The 26,981-nt window shown below is 41.2% G+C and overlaps 1 protein-coding gene across 2 annotated transcripts; it reads right to left on the minus strand.

Annotated features, from left to right (window-relative positions):
• On the minus strand, window positions 1-26,981 carry nrg1 (neuregulin 1; the record flags this gene model as incomplete). Of its 2 annotated transcripts, XM_034199145.1 has the most annotated exon segments (9): window positions 1-197; window positions 3,761-3,882; window positions 3,984-4,137; window positions 5,339-5,441; window positions 7,182-7,205; window positions 9,564-9,622; window positions 13,084-13,222; window positions 25,682-26,552; window positions 26,629-26,981. In XM_034199145.1, coding segments are annotated over 8 exon segments (1,461 nt in total). In that variant the 5' UTR covers window positions 26,352-26,552; window positions 26,629-26,981.

Below are 26,981 nucleotides of genomic sequence, written 5' to 3' on the forward strand. Positions count from 1 at the left end.
CTTGTCATTAAGGCAAGTCCCTGTCGGAGTTTGGTCTGTCTCGGCCCTTCTTTGGATGAGCACTTAAGTCTCTGCTGCCAGCGGTGGCATACAGACGCCCCCGGGTGCCCTGCGCTCGCTGGCTAGTCTCCGCCAATGACATCACCGAGACAGACTCAGTGTCAGACTGAACACTGTTGCTCCAGTCATTACTCCAGCTGGGGAGACAGAGGGGACGTTTACATGGAGACAGCTTTCAGACAGGCCTTTAGACCACGACATGAATATATTGTGGGTCAGGTTTGTGTAGCCGAGCCTTTCACTTTCGTATTTTATCTTCAAGTTTGTCTGCATGAATTCAAAGTGATGCAGCAGATTTGATATCATAAGTATCTAATTCAAAATGTGGAAATCAAGAAATGGGACCCAAAAGGCATTTGATATGATTTTGTTTGTAATTCATCCATGGGTGAGACAGCATTGTTATCCTATTCAATCATAAAAAAATCATATTTATGTCTCAGTTAGAGATTAACTATGCCTATAAGCGATGGTAAGAGGTGATTCCATCGCCTCTATCTACTTGTCTTTCATCCATTCTTCATAACTAATGCTGTTGATATATTGTGATTTAAAAAAAGGTGTCTATTAACATCTGGACGGGGACAACAGCTGGAAATTAACAAAGTTGGCTAAAGCTGCCCCATTTAATGTTTTTTGTGACAGTTGATCAATGGGGACTGTCCACGACACTATAAACAAATCAACTACACAGTTCTGTGCATTTTGAAGCAATGTTGGAGCAAACGTCTCATTGGAGTTTTGCTGTGACAGAACTAAGCTTTACTGGCAGGCGGTACCGCAGCATCAGGACTAACACCACCAGACTCAGGGACAGTTTCATCCCACAGGCCAGAAGACTGCTGAACACCTGAGCTGTGTTAAGTGCCTCCAGAAGCTTTCATCTGTTTGTCATCTTGCAATTGACTTATTTATCTAAATAGTTATCACTGTAATAAACCGGAATTAATTTCATTTTACTGTACCATATGTAATCTTAAATTCTGTTCTTGTATCATATTCTATTTACGTATGTATAGACTGGAGGAGCTCGGGACATAACATTCATCATTCAACATTTTCATTGCCATTTCTACACTGTAGCTTATCTGCATATGACAATGAAACATTTGAATCTTGAATCTTTGAATCTGAGTCTGAAAACGGTTCAATGTCATTTTCCTTTCCAAAGCAACACTCAGCTGATGAAATGCCTGTGGTGTGTCAGGGTGACCTTAACCAAATCGGCATATACTGTACTATTTTTCGCCTGCCTCAGCTAATAAGAGACAGAAGAGATCTTGCTTGATGTATGTGCAGGATATTAATACATTTGACATTTTGGCCTTACAATCAAGTGTGTGATAGCATAAAGTCTGCCGGCCTGATGCTAATGTTTGTAATCGTTATGCTTATCTGTTAAATGTCACTCTGATCATGGTCATTATGTCTACACTGGCAAAGTTTTGTGCGAGTGTTTGTGTATTTTTCTTAAATACAAGTGATCTGCTAATTAGTCGTTTACCATCTATGTGAAGTTATAGGGAAATAGGATCTGGTATTATTTATTTAAGCAGCTGTATAGAGTGCCACAGTGCCCAAAACCCGGAAGTAAACTCCTTCCGGTTCCTTCGACAAAAACGCAATGCAATTTCTCCATAGAATTTAGGAAAATAGCTGGAAATAAGGTCTGTGGTTGAGACACATTTAAGAGACGGATCACGTTTTGTTCAGCCGGATAATCTCCACATGTCTATCCTACTTTTATTATTTTCGAATCATAAATCTAGTCGCCAGAAGCAAAATGCTAACGTTATGCTATAAAGGAACTACAGCAGGGTCGCTGCTTCAACGTCACGCCGACTTAAGATCCATATTCAAACATACAGACTCTAAATGGTACGAGTTGAAGTGTTAGTTTGAACAGTTTGCAGGAGGCAGGGACTTGCTTTCAAGCAGAACAGAAACTAACTTAGAGGAGTGTTTACGTGTTCGGTGTCATGACGTAAAACGGCCTCGACAGCTTCTGTAGTCCTATTCAGCCACTTGGTAACAACCATCGTTTTTCAGACACGTAAACTCTTCAGGAATCACCAGCGGGGTGATGTATTTACTGTCGTAGAACAAAGCGTGATCAGTCTCTTCAATGTGTCTCAACCACAGACCTTATTTCCAGCTATTTCCCAACATCCTATGGAGAGATCCCATTGCTTTTTGGCGAAGGAACCGGAAGTGGTAAAATACTAACTTACTTGCGGGTTTTAGGATGCGTCACTGTGGCACTCTATATGCTTAATGCTTCCTCCCTCTGTGTACTAATATTGTTTCTGTTTTATTGTTGAACCACAGTTTTCTGTAAGTATCAATCAGGAGCATGACAGACATTTTCCCAGCATCCTTCACTGCAGCTCAGATGTCACAGTGCCCAACCAACTACAATTTACATCTGAATTGACCAGTAAATACTTATTTTGAATAAGTGTAGCCTCACAGGAACCGTTGCGAGTAGAGGACAAAGTCTCAGACATTTAAAAACAAAGACATTAAACAAGAGCTACTCTATACTGTAGGTGCATCAAGCACTCAGTTTCTGTAGCACACATCTGACACACATTACATAAACACCTTAATACAATATATTGAAGAGAAATAGGTTCACCAGTATGTGTTTTTAATTGTTGCTGTTTGTGTCATTATACTATTTCTTGTACAGCATAAATCATTGTAGGCGAAGTTGAACATCAATATTTGCAAATAGTTTGTAATCAAGATTTTTCTTTATTGTGTTCTGTTAGAAATCCAACCACCAACAATAGAGAGGCGAAGTCCCGCCCATCTACTTCCGACCCATGGGACCTTATTTCGGAAAAAGTATGCATTGAAGTCAATGGAGAGAGAAAGAATATCTTTCGATCCCGTTTGAATTGTGCCACAAATTACACATATGATGTTTGTCAATCTTAAAAAATGATTTCCAAGTCAAAAAAGTCACAGTTTGTCGTAAAACTGTTGAAATATGAAAAATACGCAACTAGAAAGACTACAAATCCCAGAGTCCCGGTCCCGCATGCTGGCTCTTACGGAACCGACTAACTCCCCTTGTGTGTATGTACAGCTCTCAACATGCCCAGACTTGGAGTGATTTTCACCTCTTTCAATACTTTTCGCCTCATTCCGAAAGTGAAATGTTTCAACGTGACGGCCGTCTTGGTGTTGGTGCGAGATGGGAGATGTAGTTCATTGAGCGGTTTCACACAAAAAAAGTGTTATTTTAATTTTTTTGACTTGCAAAATTATCTTTTAAATTGACAAACATCATAATGTGTAATTCGTGGCACAATTCAAACGGGATCGAAAGATAATCTTTCTCTCTCCATTGACTTCAATACATACTTGTTTCGAAATAAGGTCCCATGGAGCTCCCCCGGAAAGGGCAGGCACTCTATGCCTACTATGCTCTCATTCACGCCAGGAGATGATCAACTATTTTAAATTGTATTGCCATTACTTCTAAGAGATTGCGGATATTCACTTTTGTAAAGCCATATTTCCAGTTGTTTTTACCACCAGTCCAAAACAGTGGTGCATCAGGAAAATAAATCGCAAAATGAAGCATGGAAACTGCCTGGAACCGGGGTTTGTGGCTTTTCAATGTGTCGCCTAGATAAAACCTAATATTACATCTATCAAAACGGACGATATATTGATAATTCTGCCTTACCTTTGGCTAGAGATGTTGGTGAATGTGGTGGGTTCATGCGCAGATAAAGCGTTTTGGCTTGTGGAGAAGGTAGTTTCTGTTCCCCCCTCGGCTGCATGCTGAGCAGTCTTCCCTTTACTTTGCTATCAAAAGGAGAAGAAAACAGATGGTCAGGTGGCGTGCATTGACAGATTTAACATGTTTTGAGTCCTTTTTCTCTTGAAACCAACAAATAAAAGCCTACATTGATGAGCTGCAAATCCTGAAGAGGCAAGTTAGAAGTCGGACCTCCTCTGGCTGAACTTGCCATGTTGGGGTCGACACCTTTATTGCTATTGTTGTTTCTCTTTTTCCTCAGACTCTGCCTCACACGGTCGTGGAGCTCCTTCCTCCGCTTCCTGATTGTAAAAAAAACAAAGGGGGTTGTAAAGCGGTTTAGTTAAGGAGATTCGTCGATTGTTGGGCCAATAATAAAATCATAAAGTGTGCCTTTAATGCTTCATTTACAGGGATTCAGGCGGTTGGTAGACAGCAAACAGGATATTATGTTTAGTGGACGAGAAGAGGACAGTAAAATTAGGTAAGGAATAGCATTAGTCGGCACAGAGTGGTGCAGTGATGACATATTTTAGTAGGTAGACCCGGAAGATAGCATCTCAAAGGCTCCTTCGACAAAAAGCAATGGGATTTCCACTTGTGATTTTGGTTTATTGGAGACAATTAGCTTTGTAGCGAACACACGTCTTGTTCAGAAGGATAATCTCCACATATGAACCCCACTTTGGGATGTTTTCGAAGTGTAAATGCTAACTAAAAAGCTAATGCTAGGCTAATACCGAACGACATCACGGTTGTGCATTACCATCGCTAAGCTAATGGTGGCTAATGTTTGGCTAACTTTTGTAGCATAAATTGAATTGGCAGAAATATAAAGCTAACGTTAGGCTATAAACAAACTGTATTAACGCTAAGCTAAAAGTGGCTAATGTTCAGCATGATGACGTTTAGTAGTTTATTTAGTCACACGTTAGCAAATGCTGTTTTTATGACACATAGACGCTTCAGACATTCACCAGTGGGTTATTTACTGGGAACATTTCTTCAGCTTTTGTTAACCACAGATCTTATTTCAGGCATCTAACCAAAAACACGTTCAGTAAACCATTGGCTTCGAGACAAGGGAACCAGAAGTGGTAAAATACTAAGTCTGTTCCGGGTTTCAGGACTCATTACTGCACCACTCTGTTGCTGCCCAAAGAGAAAAGATAATTTGTCCTTTTTGAAGATAGCAAAACGTGCATAACTCTCACAAAACTGGACAAGAAAATAATTTGAGTGGTGCAACACTAATATATGATCAGAGCTTGAAATCCTACCGGGTTATTACAATAATAATAAAAAAAAAACAATAGACACACAAGTATTTAATTCCTATACTGCAATTATAACCATAACAACATATCCTTTGTTTGCCCTCCTGCCATTTTGTCTGATTTATTGGTTTTTCCTATGCAATCTAAAAAGTGTAGACCGCCTGCCTGAATCCTGTGAATGCAGCATAATTCATTAGTGAAAAAAGGAAAATGTCACATGAATTACTTTGTTTTGCAGTAGGCAACCACACACATGATTCCAACGACTAGGAGTGCAATGCAGATCCCGGTTATTGTTATAATGCGTTTCTGATACAGCTCCTCCGTTTCTGAAAAAGAGGAAAGTCCAAATCTTAAAACTGCAGGTGTACAAAACACACACACACACACCAACACACACACACACACACACACACACACACACACACACACACACACACACACACACACACACACACACACACACACACACACACACACACACACACACAACACACACACACACACACACACAACACACACACACACACACACACACACACACACATACACACATACACACACACACACATATACATTAGGACCCTTCCAGCCATAACCCCAAACTAAAAGGATAACATAGAAAACAACGGTCCAAACGAATCGTTGTTTTTGGAGTTATTTGCTATTATTATTGACAGGATTGGAGCTGGGCAGAGTGGCCGTCATTCAATAACCTTTCAAAGCAGCCAAACATGGTATTTATGAATGACAGCTACTTCAGAATAAGTCTCTCTGATGGACAAAGCATTGACAGTTATCTATTTAAAGTGGAAGTGATTTAGTATTGCAAGGCACTAAGGGAGAGAAGGTTTTGAGGGTCAAATTTGAAGCAGCGGAGGCCTAGATATCATAAGTTTCAGTCCAAGCCCCAAAAACACTGGATCCTACTCTTCCCATAATGCATCTCAACACACCTGACTTCATAGGGATGTCATCAGGGTTATTTCCTAGTCTTGATAGTTCTTATATCTTATAGAAAACATTATCCAACTGTTCCGAAAGCTGTGTCCCTTTAATATACAAATATAAGCCCAACCAATGCATTGTCCTGATTTAGCCTAAAGCAGGTACATTTGGTCCAGCTCTCAACAATGGTTTTTGCTTTTCTGTATTTCATAAACCTTAAACATAATTTCTTGGATGACCACTCAAGAAGTTGAAATATCTATAACTGAGAGAACTCCCATCCATTGGCCTGTTTCCCTTTACTTGTATTTGTTCTAGAATTGTCCTACATTGTTCATCAAGCTCTAAGCCTGCCAACACCTGCAGAATGAATTAACAATTTTGCAGGTATGGGGGTTTAATTTTTAACAACTTTCCCATGTTTTACGATCTTTTTTTGCAAATCAGAAGCTCAAAAGGGTCATTTTTTCCAACTGTATATTAGCAGTATAATATTAAGGTACATGACACACACATTGTACATAATATAGCCTATTTATTTTACATTTACTTGTGTAATCTCATAACGAAATGCTCATTTATAGAATATCAGTGTTTCAGAGATATGTTTAAACCATTCAGAAGATATAAGAGGACTCTGGCCTTAGTGTGATGAGACTACAAAGCTGCTATAATGAAGAGGGGCTGTAGGGAACAGTAGGAAACATACATGTGGTGGAGGTGGAAACAGGAAGGCAGATGGAAAGAGATGGATGGAGGTAGGAGGACAGTGATGCTGCTCTATTGTCTCATGCTGAACACTAGTTGCAACAGAAAATGCAGGAGGGGGAGCTGAAGGGGTTTGGACATACAGCGTCAGAAATGTACAGCCTCTTCGGCATCTTGTACTCAAATACATCAGCAGTCATTGGACCGTTTCACTGAATCGCATGTTTTTTTACATCCAAATGATAGCTTGCAGATGCATCACAGTGCTTTGTCAGACATTTTTTGATTACTCTAATATGTGGTATCCTATTTGTGCTGATGGTCAAGGCTGTATGACCCCTTCAAGAGAAACTAGCTTGAGTAGAGGGGGTTAAGCTTACATCTGCAAACTAGGAGGAAGGAATAATCCATACCCATAAAATCAATCCCAAGATGTTCTGTCAGTGCGGAAAGGTGACAAAAAAAAAGAAAATTGGATTTTTCAGATGATATAGTATTTGAATGGTTTGAAGTTTTTCACAAATGTGGTGTGAAGATAAAAGAGATGTAATCAGATTTAGCTCGAGTGATCAGGGTTACACAGTCATTATACACACAATGTACACTGTAGAAATACCTAGAATAAACATTTAGCAGCTCAAATCTTAAACATTAAGCAGCTCGAAACACCTAAACATCACCATTATTCAGACTTTTCTCAAAGGTGTTCCTTACAGCTTGTGGTATGTGCCTCTCTATTCAACGCCAAACAAGTTGGGAGCTACATTGCTTAGATTGCAAACTGAAATTCAGTTCTTGTTTGGATTGCACAGGTAACACATGCATGTACATTTACTGTAACGCTTGTATTAAGAACACAGTCAAGTGCAAAGGACTTTTCCAGATCCACAAAAGACACCTGATTTCCCATCATCCATCTACTATCTGTGGGACAATAAAAAGCATGTTGTCCAAAGAGGAAGTGCATTCAACCACAGTAGAGCCAGATACCATCAACATGTGTAATGTAAGTACATCTCTCCTGAACAAACAACTGAAACTGCTCATAAGAAGACCATCTGTAGTAATCAGACCCACAGGCCCCCCTAGAGAATTTAGCAAACCTCCCCTACTTTTCCTGTTGACTTGACCCCGGGGTCAAGGAACATCCTAGCAGGACAAAGGTCAAAGCGATTCTAAGTGCCAACTGGAGATAAACCTAAGCCAATATGCCAATTTCTGACCTGCTTTTAAAGGTCCTGCCTCCCACAAACAGGAAGCCCAAAGGTCAATATCTATGTCTCCAGCAGGATCATATTCTGATTCACTGGATGCAGACTGCAACTATAAGCCTGCCATTGGCCATATCGATTTTAGTTAGTATTCTCATCTATATTTGCTACCTAATTTCCACAGGATGTATTGTTGCTTTATCCTGTGCTTAGCCTTGCCACAGACAACTCTGTTGGATCCACTGGAGGGCTATCTTGCCTATTTTTCCTACCTTACCGGCTTCATACACATTACCAATTGCCTTTTGTGTTGTGTTGGTTATTGCAACAGACAATCATTGTGTCATTAGTTGATGAAACAGACTTTATATAACAATCATAGCTGTGTGTGGCATCACCAACTGTGCTACATAAAATCCATTCTTTGCTAAGACTGTCACTCCAACAAGTAGGTATTTGATGTTGGGGCCTGTAGGAGTTATGGTTGTGGAAAGAAATGGGGATTTATAGCATCTACTGTACTTTCTACAGCTTTTCAGATGAACATATTGCTCTTTTGGGGGATTGTGCAATGGGACACATGCATCCTAAAAGTACATGTGGACAAAGAGACCACACAATACCAAACAAGGCGAAACTATTCAACATAACACTTAAAGTAAAACCCAATTATCTGGTTCATCAAAGTACATATCTTCCAAAGTGCTTACTAGAAGGCCCTTTGAGATTCATAATGTTGGCTTAACTAATATGTCTAACAATCTTATTCTAGACTTCCCTGGTCAAAATGATTGAGGAAAATGACACACCCCCATGGGCAGAGGATGCAGAAAAAGGGTCAAGATATCAGAACGTCTTCTATGAGACTGCTTGACCACTAACACTGTATTGGACTCTGCTCACAGCCCAATACTCACTGAACCCGCCAACTAACAAAAACTGCAACTAACCACTTGTTATCGAAGTACCTAATGTCAAACGATTATTTAACAGCATGGAAACTGGTGCATCCATATTACACACCCAGATTCACCTCAAGGGGTTAGGGTTAGGGTCAAGCTGTTCAGTCATTGTCAGCCCAAGGTTAGGGTTGTCTGCATGCAATAGCTTCTAAGGCAGTTGTATTTTAATGAAAAATATTGCATTGATACCTCTGAATGTCTTAGTGGCAGGCTAGAAGAAGTTCAGCTATGTTGCGTCTTTGTCCTATTTTGTTTGTGTGTTTGTATGTGTGTTAGAACAAATGAGGTCTAGTAACAACAAAATATACAAATGAATAGTGTTTGTAACCATGTTCATCCTACTTGTTCACCAAAGTAAAATTCACCTACAAGACACAGTTAGGATTGGGACGTCCAGTTTTAAAATGTATATCTCAAACTTGTTCAGTCATTTGAAATAGACATACAATGAATGTAATCTCTACGACACCACATGCAGCTTTAACGGAGAAAAACACAGAACATGAGAAACATTACGGGCTGCATAAATCACACATCTAAGGAACGGGTCCACAGGTACACAAACACTGTTAACTGAGCATGCTTCAATCCAAGGAAAAATAGAAAAAGGATATAGACATACTGTAAAAGCTGGCCATTACATAGTTTTGGCAGCGATCACCAGTAAATTCATTTGGACACCTGAGCAGGAAACACAAGAAACAGACAAAGAGAGAAGAAGTTAGTTTATACAAGAGCTGTGCAAAACCCACAACAGTCATTACTGGTGTTGACAGAAAGGGCCATATATAGACCGATATATCCAGCTATGGAGGGATTAATATTCTCAGACCTTCATACACAAGCACATCGAATTGAGGTCTTCAGTTGAGGGTGATTATATCAGAAACAGCTCTTTTATTCCAAAGGCCCTCCATCAAACTATAGGTTTGATCACTGTTGTAGAAGCGAACTGAAATTTGCATGTACGTATTAGGACAATCCTATTCTTGCTTTAACATAATCCTAAATAAGGGGTGTTATAGTATGACCCCATCCAAATGTCAAGTCATACAACATGGCTATTACAAAGAGTATTGATGGCTTCCAGTAATGTCTCTACTAGTGATTTGGAGCTAACTGCCTCACTAGTGAATCCTTGGGTCTCCTGTATGTACAAAATGTGTGTTTGATACAAATCCTCCCTGCTTTACCAGTCACATAGTGGTCAGTTTAGCATGGGACCATTGGGATAAGGTTCTGATGCAGGGAGTAGAAGTAGAAATCAAAACTGAATGGATGGGGTGTGATGAGATGTGAAGTACATGCACATTTCAGCGCACTACGCAACAGGAGAGTGTGCTCGAGCCTTTCTGGAGGGCTCACCCTTGAATGTTGAACTTATAAAATTGGAACTGAATCCCTTTATTTAGGGAAAACATGGATTTCTCCAGTTTCTTGGAGAAAATATGACGGGGGGGGGTGAAACACCAGCAATGACATGTGGGATTGAATACAGTTGGGTTCACATACGTTTTGGGTCTGAGACTTTCTTAAGCACAGCTTGTTCACATCGGTGCCCAGTGAATCCCGCCAAGCACCTGGTTGATGGGTAGAAAGGAAACATAAATAGTACTGAATGTTACACACAAGACATGGGAAGACAAACACAGAGACATCCGGGGGACAGTCACAACACATGGGAGGATCCAGAATGCAATCCTGTTTCCTTTATCGTTGATTTAAAGTTATTTAATGTAAAATCCAATGGCTCTAAAATTCTCTACAATATCTCCTTCTCTATGGTATGTTTAAGATGAATAAGAATGTGCCCTGCGTCGCCTCCCAATCTTTAGATCTCTCGAATGGGCCAGAAAAGGTTAGGGTTAGCATTAGCTGGATGTCTGGGTGCTCTTTTTCACTAGCGAGTAAATAGGTGTGTATGCCAAGTGTAAAAATGCAGGTGAAGGGAACTATTGTGGGTTTGTTTTTGACCAGACACAACCTCCTAGTTTCATGCTCGACTCAGATGTGCTACACCCACCACCCAGACCCCAATTCATTGATGTACTTTCCAGAGCACACTTGCTTCCTACATTGGCACTGAATGATAGTATTAAAGCTATATTAAGAGCTGCAGAATCCCCCAATATAATGTAATTCTTGGCTGACGGTACAAAGCTAATTGTCCTAGGCGAACTGACTTAGCATCTCAGACGGTTTAGGGTTGTGGAAGGTCGCCTCTCTGGAAGGAAAAGGATTGTATTTAGTGTTGGAGGTGAAGCAGAACCAACTAGATTCAGTTCGGCTCACCTAGACATGGCGGGGTCGAAACACCAGCAATGACAAATGGGAATGAAAACAGTTGGGTTGTGAAACAAACGCCTTTCCAGAGTTGCTCAGGGTGAGAGGAATACTTGTTGGCCCCCACCTGAGCACCGCTGTGGTCAAGAGGGTCACATGGGAGTATCTTACAGTTGTTTGTGCGTACCAAACAGCAGATCAGAGTACTTGCTTATCTTCAATCTTTGCATGGCTACGTTAACAGGATACATTCTGGGGACTTGAGAGGCAACTATGGAGAAACCGGCAAGGGTGGGTCATTGGGGAGTTTGTCATTGGGGCTCAACGACTGATCATATAATCAGATCTGCTGCAGCATGGCTTGGACATTCAGGCGAAGAGAGGAACAGAACTTCCCACGTCCAGAAGAGTTACAAGAAGCCTCCCAGGGGAGATTGGAGTCAGGGAATCTAGATCAAACCCTCACCTCCATTGCCAGTGTTGGCGGACTAAGAACAAAGGGGACCTTTTGGGCTACAGAAGGCCAAGGGTCTCCTGAAGAACCAGAGAGGTACGAGAAGATACTATGCGAGTCGCAGTTTCAGGAAGCCTATGGAGAAGGACTTTCAGTTGGCTTCAAGAAAGTTCTGTTCCACCTTGAATTGACTCCCGATGGGGAAGTGGTGCAGGGCCCAGGTTGTGTCCCGCAGGATGCAGCCAATGATGTCAGAGTGTGGAGTTTGGGGAATTGTATCCCTTTCTGCAGACGATGTGGTTCCAATGGTTTCATTATTAGACCATGACCTCCTTTTGGAATCACTCCATTGTAATTGTTTGAACAGATCAACGTTCCATGTGGAAATCTGAAATCTGTACATTGGAAAACCCCTTCCACAAATGCAAAATATTGCAAAAAATGATAACTCAAAAGAGTTTTGCAAATATTTCCAAATACATGAACACATTTCAAACTTAAAAGGGATTTACAAGTAACTGAAAATAATTTGTAAATATGTTCTGACATTTACTTTCCAAAGAATCATGAATACAGTTTTTATTAGTGAATCAAAAAGGCTTTTGTGGATCTCGAAGCTTGTAGATTTGCATTCAACACACAGAATTTCCACTGGTCCGAACCAAATCACACTTTTTTGGGTAGCCTCTAGGTTTGCCTAAACATTTATCTTTGGACAAACAGTCTGTGTGTCAGTCTCATCTGACAACGAATAACAACCACTAAAACACTCGACAGAAGTTATAAACCTATAATGTCGTACGTCTTTTGCATGGAATATACTCTGCACATGAGAGAGAGGGACAGGTATTAACTGCTATGTTAAAGGGATTTTAATTTAAGGTGCATTGTGTAAGATATAGCTAGAATTGTGTTTCAGAGTACAGCATCTCTGAAATTATTGCAACAATACAACCATGTTCTGTTGTGTTTAATAGTTTGCCTTTTAGTTTGGACCCAGCAGAAGCAAATAACTCCTACCCGCTATTTATTTGGAGCAGATGGTTTGATAAGCTAAGCTTATAGCTAAGCTATGTGCGTGTTCAGACACATGGAGGGTGTTGGAAGGATGTCACTGGTTGTTACTCAGCCATCTTTGCTGTAGCTCAACAATTATTTCAATAAGAATCAAGAAATAATAAACCAATTAACTCGTTTTATACTACTAATGTATCTTATTTCTTATGTTAAATTGTTTATGTATAATACAATGTTGTTTCCATCATATTTGTTTATGTTGAAAGTTAAATATATGTAGGTTTCCCAACACCTTTCTCCAAAGTTACATTCTGTTTTCGTTACTCAACAGAGCAGGTATCATAAATCACAGTAGATGCTTCAAACATATTAAATGTCCTTATCGTACCTGCAAAGAAACTTTGTGCTGCCGGGCATGATCTCAAGGGTGAAGCACTCCCCTCCGTTCACACAGTAGTTCCTCTGCTTGTCACTGCAGCGGGTCACATGACTGGAGGTCTTTGCTGTCGTGGTGGTGGAGCCGGCAGCTGTGAAAAAAACACCAAAAGTTAGTGCAAGAAAACAACACACACACATGGGTAACACTGAGTTTGTAATGTGAAAACAATGTTATATTAAGTGGAGGTATACGTTCAATCCTTCTTAAAGGAAAGGTGGTTTTGAAATGACAGCTGCAGTCAAATCAGATTCAATTCAAGGGTTATTTAGACTCGGTTTGATGGCAAATATCAACATTTCTATTGAAACATCTCAAACCACCATATCACTACCGCACTCTCCATTCATATGTTGAATATATTCCAAACACTCTTGTCTTTACCATAATTGTTGCTGATTTGTCCTTCAAGACCAGAGCCGAGAACATGGAAAGTAATATTCAAAACAATATTTGAAACATGAATGACAGCCTTATGCTTTACAAGTGGGTAAAGAATATTTTTGTCACTGTTTTCAGAGGGTGAGGGTTAGGGTATGTCCGAATTGTGTGAGTTCAGACTATACTCAACGATAAGGCTTTGGGAGTCACGTATTACATAATGATGATACAAGAACTGTCTTCCCTTACTGACAGAATACTGCTTGCATACACAGTACAGTAAGAGCATATTCTTTGCATTACACAGCACATTTCAGCCACAAGCAGCTTCCTCACAGAACTGATGAGACTGAATGACAGAGATTATGCAGCTGAACAGAGATGCCCATCGATCAGTGTGTGAGATATGAACGCTGCACAAAGACGGCTGGATCAGAACCGGTGCTCCATCCCTTTTTCTATCGAACGTGGACTCTTAATGGCAGCATCTCAATTCAAGCTTGAGCCTCGATAAATAAATGCAGTGTGCAATCTCCACTATTATCAGTCTTTGATTATGTTTGTGATCATCAAAACATCCACTTGCTGTCAAAGCTAAATGATTTACTTAAAGTGGACCTATTATGCTATATTGGAAAAATATATTGTAGAAATACAAAACATACCTGTGAAGTTTAAAATACAAAACAGATCACTCATGCCTCATACTGCTCATACCCCTCTTTTGAAGCCCTGTTAGAGAAACACAGATTTTGGGTCCTTAGCTTGAAAAAAAAAAAGAGGAGGCGGAGCTAATGCCTGATCAGAATTCTACCGGAGATACAGTTAAATTCTGCTGTGATAAAACGCCATCCTGTTCTAAACCACATCAAGGATTATTTCTGAAACAGTATGGAGCTCAAATGCTTTTTCTCTTGCGGGTTTATCACAAGGTGAGTCCCTTTTTTTATTTCTTGCTTTTTAAACACATGCTCTCCACAGTACAGGTTAGCTCTGAGTGTTAGCGATGCTAATGTAAACAAAGACAAGATTACGTCCAAAACACGTCAGGCATTGTTTCTGATAGCAACTCTCTGTGGGTCCGCTGCCGATTTGACATCAGATCGGCAGCAAATCTGTATCCGCTCGTTGTACCCCCGTTTTTAAAAGATTTGGGTACGGAGGAAAAGAGAGAGGGTTTTATTTTCTGACGCTGCGTGAGTTCCCTGACACACCGGGGACACATATTGATGTATGAAAGACATCACAAAGTGCATTTTGCATGATAGGTCCCCTTTAAGAAATGTTATTCTGTAACCAGTGGATGTAGTCTTTTAGAGAAACTCCCTCTGGGGAAAACTTCAGGATTTTAGCCTTTTCAGACATGCACAAAAACCTAAATAACACACTAGAGTTCAGGGAAACCCCCAAAAGCATAATAGGGCCTATTTTAAACTAAAACAGCATCTCTTCATGCCTAGCCTAAAATGTACGAGAACACATTTTTGATCCTAAATATCTTGGTTTCTTCTTTTCTAAGGTCACATTGTTCTGTTGGCTTACATACAGCGATACACTTATTTAAAAGCCACCTTATTAATATGTATTCTCTCTTGTGTTTCTTTATGCAGTGCATTGATATTGAGGTAACAGAAAGTAATCATTACATTCTTATTGTGTGGCTTAGATTAGATTAGACATTTTGTCGAGTCATTCAAACCCTATAACTAGTAATAATCTATCCTCCCTACCCTACAAGCAGCAAACCATAACCTCCATAAATCAGCAGCCTTTATAGATAGTCAATAGTTTTATTTGGCAGCAGTTTATAACAGAGCTGCCACAGCTGGGGATTTCTGTTGTCTCATCCTCATCACGCCTGACCGAGTCTAAAGATGGATGCAGATTCCTCCGCTCACTTTTTGCTGGAGGATCAGAAACATTAACCGGGTGCTGGAGCTCAGCCAACAGGCCACTTCACTTCCCTGCTGTTCAGCCGCTTTGGGCTGGGGTTGCATCTGCAGAGCAAGCAGTCTGCTGCAGTGATGGTGTTTCTGTATACTGTTGTCAAGGACAAACCATGATGCAGTGCAGCAGCAGCAGAACGCCTCCTCTGCACGATTCTCTGGGAGCAGCAGTCGGTGCAAGGAGAAAGTCTAAATGTGACTTTATTTCACGGACAGATTTTGTGAACACGGCATTAAAATCCAAACAAAGTGAAATCAGTCACTGGTGTATTGGTTAAAAATCGATATGACAAAATGCCTTCACATTATTTTAGTGATGGGTAATTGTTGACCCTGCTTTAAATGATATTTTAGCTTTACAAATGTTGCACTCCGCTTTATCATTGCCTATGTTTTTGTTGAAGTGCATCCAAATGCTGCTGCGTTTTCGCGTTTGGCTGAAAACAGGTCGTCTACCTCTACCACTGAAGAACGGCTCTCACCAAGTACGACTCGGTTCCCTTCCTTCGTACCAAAGAGCCAAAGAATCGGATTGTTCGTGAACCTAACATCACTACATTATTTCATTTCTGATAATCTTCAGGGCCATTGACTATCTATTCATTCTCTGGAAGCAGCGGTCACATCAGTGCAAGGAGAAAATCTAAATGTGACTTTATTTCATTTTGTGAACACGGCAATACAATCCAAACAAAGTGAAATATGTCACTGGTTGGGATGATATTTGGAGAGTGTTAGGGAAATAATTGTCCTAGACTCCTAGATATGACGTGCTTGACCAACCCTGACGTCTGTTATCTCCTTTAAGGACATAGGCTGCTTCAGCCATAATGTTGTTGTTCCCATTCTATGACCCGTCAACCCTAGGTCACAGATTATTGTTGTGGGTGCACTGGGACACTTCCTTCTCTGTGTTTGTGGGCTCCAAGGTGTGAAATCTTCGAGGCCATAAGTGTCAGACGCAAGTAACTCAGTGTTCCCAACTGTTTAGGCTATCTTCTCAAACATGTTGATTACTCTCTGTGAAACCAGTTAAATGGGCTAACGAGAGAGAGGCGCGCCAGAATTGACGTGGCAACTCTCCCGTGCAGTCAGACCGTGGCTGCTGTGACTTGTGATGTGAATTCTCCAGCCGAAGCTCCAAATAAACCATCAGTGTTTGACATCAAAGCTCCTGCTCTTCCCGTGTCTCTTTCCTGAGTCGGTGACTCCCACTGCATTGCTACACAGAAGTTTCCCTTACAGGGAGCATATTCTAGAGTTACAGATCCCTTTCTCTTTTGTAGTTCTCTACTTGGGTGACCTTCCAGAATAAATGACGGGGAGTAATAAATACCTTTTGAAAATATTTCCTGTAGCAGCAAAAAAAGCTATTACTCGTAAGTGGTTACAGGCCGAATCTCCTTCAGTCGATCATTGGATTGAGATCATTAAAGACATTCATGACATGAAGAGATTGACACTCTTGTTAAGACTTCAATATGACCTGTACACAGTTCGATGGTCTACTCGAAATGGTTGAAATATAACTCGAAATAAGTGTGATTGTAGATATTCCTTTTGGAAATGCTGAATGTCCGAACCTTGTTTAATTGTGAACAATATCACACCATACATTAATAAATCACTGTCTATGTCCATCATACAGAAATGTACTTCCTCCAAACTGTAGAATACTCGCTGTCTGGCAACTATTTGTTGTAATGTACTGTGCTTGTGTATGTGTTGTTTGTCTGGTAAATTGGTTAAAAAAAAGGATATTCAATTTAATGTATATATAATATCCTGCATTATATTTTTTTACTGGACATTTGTATTTCCACATGTATCTATCTATCTATCTATCTGTCTATCCATCTATCTGTCTATCCATCTATCTGTCTATCCATCTATCTGTCTATCCATCCATCTATCTATCTATCTATCTATCCATCCATCCATCTATCTATCTATCTATCCATCCATCCATCTGTCTATCCATCCATCCATCCATCCATCTATCTATCTATCTATCCATCCATCCATCTATCTATCCATCCATCCATCCATCCATCCATCTATCTATCTATCTATCTATCTATCTATCCATCCATCCATCCATCCATCCATCCATCCATCTACTATTTAACTTCCAATAATCCTCAAGGCAATCGACCATCTGTTCTCTGTTTCCAATTTAAGAAAGCTTACTACTGTTTGTATTTATCTCTTCATTCATAAATAACATCCTCCAAGGAGGTTTATGTTTTAGATTTGGTTTATTTGCTCATTTGTAATCAGAGGGCACAATTATTATAAGCATAGTTGGCAGGGTGTAGCACGAGCCAAAGAAGAACCCGTAAACTGTTTGGAGCGGATCCGAATCAGATTCAGATGCACAGTTTATCTTGTGCTGTCGTTAACATTGGCAGATGCATGGCACATGGCGGAGGTCTTCACTCTCCAAGAGCCCTTCTAGTTTATTTATGAGAACGTACTCTAGCAACCTAAAAAACCCTGCAGAAATAGAGCATGTCAGCCGGCCCACAGACTGCTAGGGAGGCAATTTCTCTAAACCTTATTCATTCACATTTCCAACAGTCATTCTCTCAATTCCTCACTACTTTTACAGTCAACATATCGTGATAGGAAGGCAGTCACAAGCCTTTATATTGAGAAACTACCACGGGAGGTTTTGACACAATGCTATCAAGGTTACTGACCAATACAGGACTTAATTAAATCTAAAATTAGGTGCAGCACTTTTTCTTCAATGTCACTTTAAACGTATTTTATTCTAATCGTACCAAACCGGAAAGAATGAAAGGGTTAATAAGAAGGTGTGGCATTTACTCGAGCAAATAATCTTTTGCAAAGCTGAAACGGTTGAAGAGGTGCAGCAGCTTCATGTATTAAACATGTGTTCATGTGTAGCTATGCTAAGGACATGCGGAGGGCAGTGTGACTCTCCGCAGCACACCACCAGGGAGCTGGGGAATGACCCAGAATGACTAAATTCAGTGTCAGGAAAAAAGGCTTTCTACTTTATTGCATCCTGCAGTTTGCCCTTGGTATGCAGTATAATGGAGCTATATTTCACTCCTTCATAAAGAGGTACAAATGTGATGTGTTTTTACCATCTTTCAAACGTCACATGGCGAGAAACTCACTATAATTGATCAATACTCCATTACTATTTTCATTAATCTTATACAAAAACCAAATATCCAACACTAGTGTCCCAGATTGAGTGCATCCTATTGACTTCAGTGAGGGACACACCCTTTAAAGGTCACCTATCATGCTATTTTTAGGCAATAGCATAGGTCTCAGATATATAAAAATATATAAAAAAACATGAAGTGTTTTGCTCAAAATACCAAGCAGATCACCCATTCTAGCCATGCCTCATATCCCTCTATTTCACTTCCTGTTTCAAAAGTGCTGATTTGGGTATAAAGCTTTAAAAAATAAAATAATTGATAACAAAATAAAGGAGGGGTCTGAGCTCATGCGGGACCCGGCAGCTACTGTCTAAACTAAATACTGCCGTGATGAAACGCCATATCATGGATTATCAAGGATTCTCTCTGAAACAGTCTGGAGCTCAAAGGCTTTCTCTCTTGCCGGTTATACCACAAGGTGAGTTCCTTTTTACTTCCTGCTTCTTCACACACATGCTCTCCAGTACAGGTTAGCTCTGTGTGTTAGCGATGCTAATGTAAACACCGACCATATTACGTCCAAAACAGTCGGGCTTTGTTTCTGATAGCAACGTTTCTGATTGGGCCGTGGGTCCACATTTCAGATATTACGTCATATCGGACGCAAATCTGGATCAGCTCCGTTGTTCCCCGTTTTTAGAGATTTGGGTACGGAGGAAAAGAGAGAGGGTTTTATTTTCTGACGCTGCGTGAGTTCCCTGACACACCGGGACACATGTTGATGTAGAGAAGACATCACAAAGTGCATTTTGCATGATAGGTCCCCTTTAATGAAACTACCACTAACTCTATTCTACCATAGTGATCGTCCTATGTTACTTTCAAAGCTTTCACTCTACCTTTTAAAGCACTTTTCAATGCTAACTTCCACATGTAACATTGCAAACAAGTCGATCCATTCTGCATTTGATTTTATAAGACAGTATGATGTCTCCAAGCCTACTGTAGAAATTGACAAAGGTCAATTTGATGATGATACCCAGCTGTGACGTTATTATCGATTGGCCAGTCACCAGTTTTCAGGATAAATAAGTATTATTTCTTTGGTTACCATCTGACCGGATGATAGAGTAAAATGACTCTGCTGGTTACTTATGAGCTTGACATTCTTACATACAAAAATATAAGCAAAATGTAGATTTTAAGGAACTACAGTATTGGCAGCGGAGACGTACTGCAACGTCTGAAAAATGAACCCCCCTATCTTAGTATGAAGGGAATCTCTGCTTGTGTGTGGGTATGTCCTATACGCCCATCTTGAGAATATGATACGCTACGATAATAATGTATTGTCCGAAAAATACTGCATTTTTTCTTGAGTCACAGCAGCACCATTTGCAACATCAAGGACAAACACTAAGACAAGAAACAAGGAAACAGACACTTAACATACAATTACAATGTCCCAGAACCTTTAACTTACGTTTGATCTGGGATTTAACTAAGCATTAACAGGTGCACAAAAACAGTGCTTCAGTCTCACCTAATTAAATGATCGGACCCTATATCTTTTATTCAATAGCTCATAGTTCAAAACAAGCCATCTGATGAACTTCACACTTGCTGGATGTGTTGCAGGCTCTTCCTGATGGTTACATGATACATTCCCTCACATTGGCTCTCCACTCAGTCACTGTGAGTGGTACCTCAACAAAAACCCATCGTTTCCTATCTGGTATCTTGATCCTAAATGGTTGAACGAACTCCCACTGATTTCAGAACAGCAGAAAGTCCTCACATCTTCCGTCACAGACTGAAAACCCACCACTGCACCCTGCACTACAAAGGTGTAGTTATTTAAGTCAATTGAGACTAAAAAGCAAAAGGAAATGTAATAAAGCTAAAATATAACTTTTAGAATAAACACTGTCCTTATGGTGACTATTTTTGTGTGTGCAATATCACTTGTGTGTGTAAAACGTCTCGATTGCTCTTCCTTTTTTCGGAGCGGCCACTGCCCTGCACTGCAGTCCTTCTCTCTGCCCAGCCGGAGGAATTAAAATCAAATGGGATGATTCAGCAGCTGTCCAGTGCCAACGTTTAGTGCCAATGCAGGAACGCTGGTGAAGTGGAACGGCTCGTATATAACCATGTAGAAGACACTTCCTATTACACACACCTTCTTTAAGCTTTAAAGGAGCCTCTGGGCGTTTCTTAATCAGTGTGTATCACCAAAACGCACCATGTTTAACCACTAAGGTGTAACCAGTCGTACATTTACCCAAGTAATGAGCTTAAAGGTGGGGTAGGTAAGAATGGAGAAATCAGTGCGCTAGAATTTGAAAGTACGCAGCCGAAAAAAATCTGCCCCTTCCTTCAGACTTCCTTACAGAGCCCCTCCTCCAACACACACGAACGCGCACATGACCAATGAGGGCACGAGATAAGTTTGTGCCCCGATGGAAGGGTGACAGGCAGGTAGGCCATCCAGTTACTTTAGCCGGCTCAGATGATTGGTCGTGCTTTTTACAGTACTACAGCTTCCACAGATTATATATTTATTGTCAAAGCATTTCATGTATTCATTGCTATCGGGATGTTAAGAGCATTCCATGGAATATAACAAGTGTTTCTGAAGTGAATTACCTACCCCACCTTTAAGTAGTTTGTCTAGACATACATGTACTTAAGTATTTCCATTTCGTGCTAAATATAGTCCTCTACATCCTCGGTTTACAAATACACACTCATGATATGATAACACGATGTGATGCATATCACTACTAATCTACCAAGTATAACAAATGTGCTCGACATAACAATACAAATATGTAACACCAAATACAATCATATGTTATAGAATTGTAATATTGTGAAAAGGGACATTGTTCAAACAATACTTTGTACTTACTTTAAGTACATTTACCTGATAATGAAGTATATAAAGACCATGCATATTATTTCTACTAAGTCAATAATTTAGGTACTTCTTCCACCACTGGGTGTGATAAATGTGCATTTCCTTTCCCTATAAAACATCTGAAAGCCTTTGTTGGTGTACTTCCAAGACAGATAATGTATAAATCATTTATTTGGCTGGCATTGGAAGCTATAAAATATTACGAGACATCATTTTGCAGAATCATCCCATAGTATCCCATGCTGTGGCAGCAGTTTGTGGACAGCCGTGTCCTTCCTCACTACACAAGGTGTCGCTACCTAGAAGGAGCTGATCAGCGGAGTCACGCAGGAGGTTCAAGGTCTTAATTTGCTTCTAACAAAATGCTTTTCGGCCAATCAGAAACCACCTCTCCAATAGCCAAATTCAAATTTTCTTAAAGGTCACCTATTATGCAAAATCCACTTTTTCATGTCTCTTCTACATCAACATGTGTCCCCTCTTCTTCATTTCTCTTCTACATCAACATGTGTCCCCTCTTCTTCATGTCTCTTCTACATCAACATGTGTCCCCTCTTCTTCATGTCTCTTCTACATCAACACGTGTCCCCTCTTCTTCATGTCTCTTCTACATCAACACGTGTCCCCTCTTCTTCATGTCTCTTCTACATCAACATGTGTCCCCTCTTCTTCACGTCTCTTCTACGTCAACATGTGTCCCCTCTTCTTCATGTCTCTTCTTCATCAACATGTGTCCCCTCTTCTTCATGTCTCTTCTACATCAACATGTGTCCCCTCTTCTCCATGTCTCTTCTACATCAACATGTGTCCCCTCTTCTTCATGTCTCTTCTACATCAACATGTGTCCCCTCTTCTTCATGTCTCTTCTACATCAACATGTGTCCCCTCTTCTTCATGTCTCTTCTACATCAACATGTGTCCCCTCTTCTTCATGTCTCTTCTACATCAACATGTGTCCCCTCTTCTTCATGTCTCTTCCACATCAACATGTGTCCCCTCTTCTTCATGTCTCTTCTACATCAACATGTGTTCCCCTCTTCTTCATGTCTCTTCTACATCAACATGTGTCCTCTCTTCTTCATGTCTCCTCTACATCAACATGTGTCCCCTCTTCTTCATGTCTCTTCTACATCAACATGTGTCCCCTCTTCTTCATGTCTCTTCTACATCAACATGTGTCCCCTCTTCTTCATGTCTCTTCTTCATCAACATGTTGTCCCCTCTTCTTCATGTCTCTTCTTCATCAACATGTGTCCCCTCTTCTTCATGTCTCTTCTACATCAACATGTGTCCCCTCTGTGGAAAGAGACTCTGAAAGTTTCAGGAACAAAGATTCTCTCTCTTTTTGATCCATTTCTATAAAAACCTGTCTGAAAATGAGCTGATCAGATTTTGGCCACTTTATGATGTCATAATGATTTGTTGTCTTGTGTAACCATTAGCCAATCAGCAACCAAGGTAACCCCCCCCCCCACCCCTTATCACCTGAATCTCCTCCTAGAGCACCATTGAGTTCTTTGTAACCAAATCTCTCTCAGAGGGGCGTGGGGAGGGGCTCCTTATTTTCATCTGAAGTAACAGACAGAGAATCAGCACTTTGGAAACAGGGCTGAAACAGAGGGGATTATGGGTAATGCTCCAATGATCTGTTTGGTGTTTCAGCCAATCAGAGACAGCTCTGGATATATTTGAGACCTGTGATATATTGATGAAAAACCGTATAATAGGGGACCTTTAAGCAGACATCCAACAATCAGGCTCACTTCCTACACACTCATAGCTGGAAGTCCTTTTTTAATCTTCAAATAACTTTTGTCACTTCCCTCAGACTGTCTGTAAGTGTGTGCTGTTATGGAGACTCCAAGCTCATACAAACTAGTCCTCAGAGACAGATTAGAAGGCACAGGTTACTTACTACTAGTGCACTTTAAGAATATTATAAGGCCTTCACACTATCCCCATAATTACATGAACAAACAAGCATGAGTCAGTGCTGCAACAACAACAACAAAGGTTATCTTAAGTGGCACCATGACAGATTTAGGAGGATTTGTGGCAGTTGATGTACAAACTGTTGGTTTGCCATAGGCGGATAAACAGTTAGACCTTATATCATGATGCGTTTGATCTGAATGAATGTGGAGTTAAACATAATTACTGTAAAGGGCAACAGACTTATTGCAAAATGGATATTCTGTTTACCAAATCATCTTCATCATCATCATCATCATGGCATGCCACGTAAGCGCCAGTGTATTGATCTCATTGCAATATATGGTCACGGAAACTAGTACAGTTTAGCCTGACCGTGTACAATCACCTGTTATTTGTCATGCAATATGAGTCACATGACCACCTCTAATATTAGTCGTGGAGAACTCTTCTTGTTGAATCATCATAAATCATTGCGGCTCTATTCTGAATATATATTACAACCCTTTTTCTATCCGGACTGCTGTTAAATTTGTCATATTTAAGATTGATTTGTCCTTGAATTTGCTGCCTTACGTGGCAACTTTTGCTTTTGAGTTTGCAAAATCTCATGGCGCGTGAACAGGTGGAAACCAATCAGGCTGCAAGGAGACATTTCTGAGGGACATTTTCCCATTTAGGAGCGTTTGTTTGTCCCAAAGCACGAGCACTTTAGGATAAGGATTACAAAGATGTTCTTGCATGAGGCCCATTGAACCATCACTGGCTTCCCATCAACATGTGTTTGACCCACATGAGTACTACTGCTGTAAGAAAGTACCACTGACTGTCAGCAGGTAAAATCCCCTGCACCACTAACGCACCCAAATGTTACACTGCTTTTATTAGCAGTGACCGGTCATCTAGAATGATCCCTTTGCAAAAAAGCAAAGGACCTAAAGCAGGGGTGTCCAAACTTCTTTCACAGAGAATACAGAAACATATACATAGGTCTGTGCCGCTCACTAGAGGTATATCGCCTCATAAGTTCAGTTATAAGTTAGCGACATCAATCAAATGTAGGTAAAGGATGCTTGTGAGTGTTGGCAGCTCATCCCTTAAAGCAGAAGCCTCATTGATCATAAGGAGAAATATGAAGGGTTTATTTCAAGCTTGTTATGGAAATAAGTCATTGGGCTTTTTTCTTATCAACTAAGATTTGTTAGAAAAATGTTTCCAACTTGACTGGATTTATTTGAAAAGTGTTTTTTATTAACACATGAATACTACTGTGTGATATATGTTTACATTTATATTTAAGAAGTACAATATAAGACAAGCACAAGTTTCATTTGTGGGCCGTATTCCATTATACTTTTTGAATTTGATGAGGGCCGATTCAAAATGGTCCGCGGGCCACATTTGGCCCCCGGGCCGTAGTTTGGACACCCCTGATCTAGAGGCATCGTCTTTTCATGCTGTGGATATATACTTTGACCGAGGCTCAGGCCACCACCATGCTCTCAGATGAGCTAACCCAGAGTCATAAAGCACACGGTGATGTGACTACAACAGAGACGTCACGGTGGCGAGCCGCCGGCAGACAGACAGCACTAGTGGATGTTTTCCCTGCGGCCGGCGGGCGGATGGAGGGGGCATCAATTAGCCTCCAGCCGGCTCTGACCTTGAAATGGAGCGCAGGAAAACAGGAAGTCTCCCTGAACCACAGCCACGAGTTCCACATTGTGTCCTGCATCATTTATTGATTTTTTCATACCACTGAAGAATGGGCATTGACACATTTTAGGGCTCTTACTGCTTCCAAATAACATCATGAATGTATTGAATGGTGCCCTGCATCCTTGTGGTTTAAATCAGGCAGTATTAATACTTAAGGATGAGCGAGTGAGTGTTAAAAATAATGCATTCACTGCAGGGGTAGAACAGTTGTTTCCTGCACACCTTCAGAGTGTGGAGGAATATTTCAGCAGCTAGGTCATGGGCCTCCTGCTACACTCTGCAAGTCGCAACGTGTCTGCAGGAGACTTTTCCTGACAGAGGAAAGACATTTGCAAACACAATGACAAAACAGGGACACACTCAGCCTATCTGTAAACAAAAAGAAGAAAATCACAGTCCAAGGTTAAGCTTGTGAACCCCATGCTGACACCCTGTATCATGATACTGGAGAGCCTTCCGGAACAAAGGGACATGCTGTGTGAAAGGACTGAACTAAGTGAGGCACTTACATTTAGTTGGGATGAAGATATCGTTTCTCTCCTGTGTTGTCCGAGGGAGGGGAGTCAGCTTTGGGAGGGTGGGCCGCTCTGCGCTGTATTTCAGAGTCACAGAGGCATCAGCGTGAGTCACTCGAGGGGAAACGTACGGCCCTCGTGTGGATTTCTCCTCCATTAAAACGTCAGGACGTCCCGAGGTAATGGCCGTGGTCGAGGAGACAAAAGACGTAGACGACGAGTGAGGGATGGACACAGTCAGTCCCAGCGTGGGGGTCACAGATATGATGATGGGGTCCTGTCCGATGGGTTTGGGATCTAAGTGTGTGGGGGGTTCGTACTCAAAGATCTTATCCACAAAGACCCACTTGAGGCCGGCGGTGCAGAGGGCTAAACTCAGCAGACAGGCCAGGATGGGAAGGATGCAGATTTTCTCCGAGTGCAGACAATTGTTAATCCGTTCCATCTCTATGCACACACAGCAGGATCCAGGCAAGGCCACAACTCCCAAAGCCCCCACATGTTCCCCATCACCCTCTGCACCCTCCCCAGCCTCGCCAGCTGCCTCCGTCTCCTCTGGTTTCTCCTCTGGTTTCTCCTCGGGGACTTGTCCAGTGTCAACGGTAGAGCTGGTGGGGGAGGCCTGTCCAGGAGGGGGAGAGATGTCCTCCATTCCCTCGGTCATCCTTCTGGGTCTCTGAACACCTACACTATTAACTCAGAGCATCACAGTGTCTGCCACCGGTCTCCTCGACTATGTTTTCCATCATGAGGCGGCAGTAAGGTATGAAGAGGGAGCTTGTTAACAGTCTGGGAGGTAGGAAGACAGCCTTCTGCGCACAAGTTCCTCACTCATGCTGTCCCACAGGAAATCTATAAATAGAAGCTGTAAACAACAAAAAAAAGAGTCCTTAAATGTTCTGCGTGGTGAAGAAGAGAGGCGAAGGGTAGCCCTCACTCACCTGAGCACTTTAAAGTCGGTGTGGAGGTGAGGATGAAGAGCAGAGGAGGAAGAGCAGAAGACGGGACGGCCAGCCACTGCAGAGGAAAGAGGGACATGCTGTCTGAGAGGAGCTCCACGAAGATGAAAGGCTGAATCATCAGGGAGCGGCAGGTGCCCTTCCTCTCAGCGCAGCTACAGAAACAGATGAGTAAGGGGAAAGAGAGAGAATCGTGGAGAGAAGAAGAAGGGGGGGGGGCTGCAGCAGCACAGAAGGGCAGAGAAGACAGAATACTCCCCTTTTTTCTTCTCTCAACCCCACCTCCAAGTGGCCTCCTCCCTCTTCCTGTCTGCCTCTCTCCTGCAGGCTGCTCC

This window comes from Gymnodraco acuticeps, unplaced genomic scaffold (genome assembly GCF_902827175.1).
Source record: "Gymnodraco acuticeps unplaced genomic scaffold, fGymAcu1.1, whole genome shotgun sequence".
Classification (NCBI taxonomy): domain Eukaryota; kingdom Metazoa; phylum Chordata; class Actinopteri; order Perciformes; family Bathydraconidae; genus Gymnodraco; species Gymnodraco acuticeps.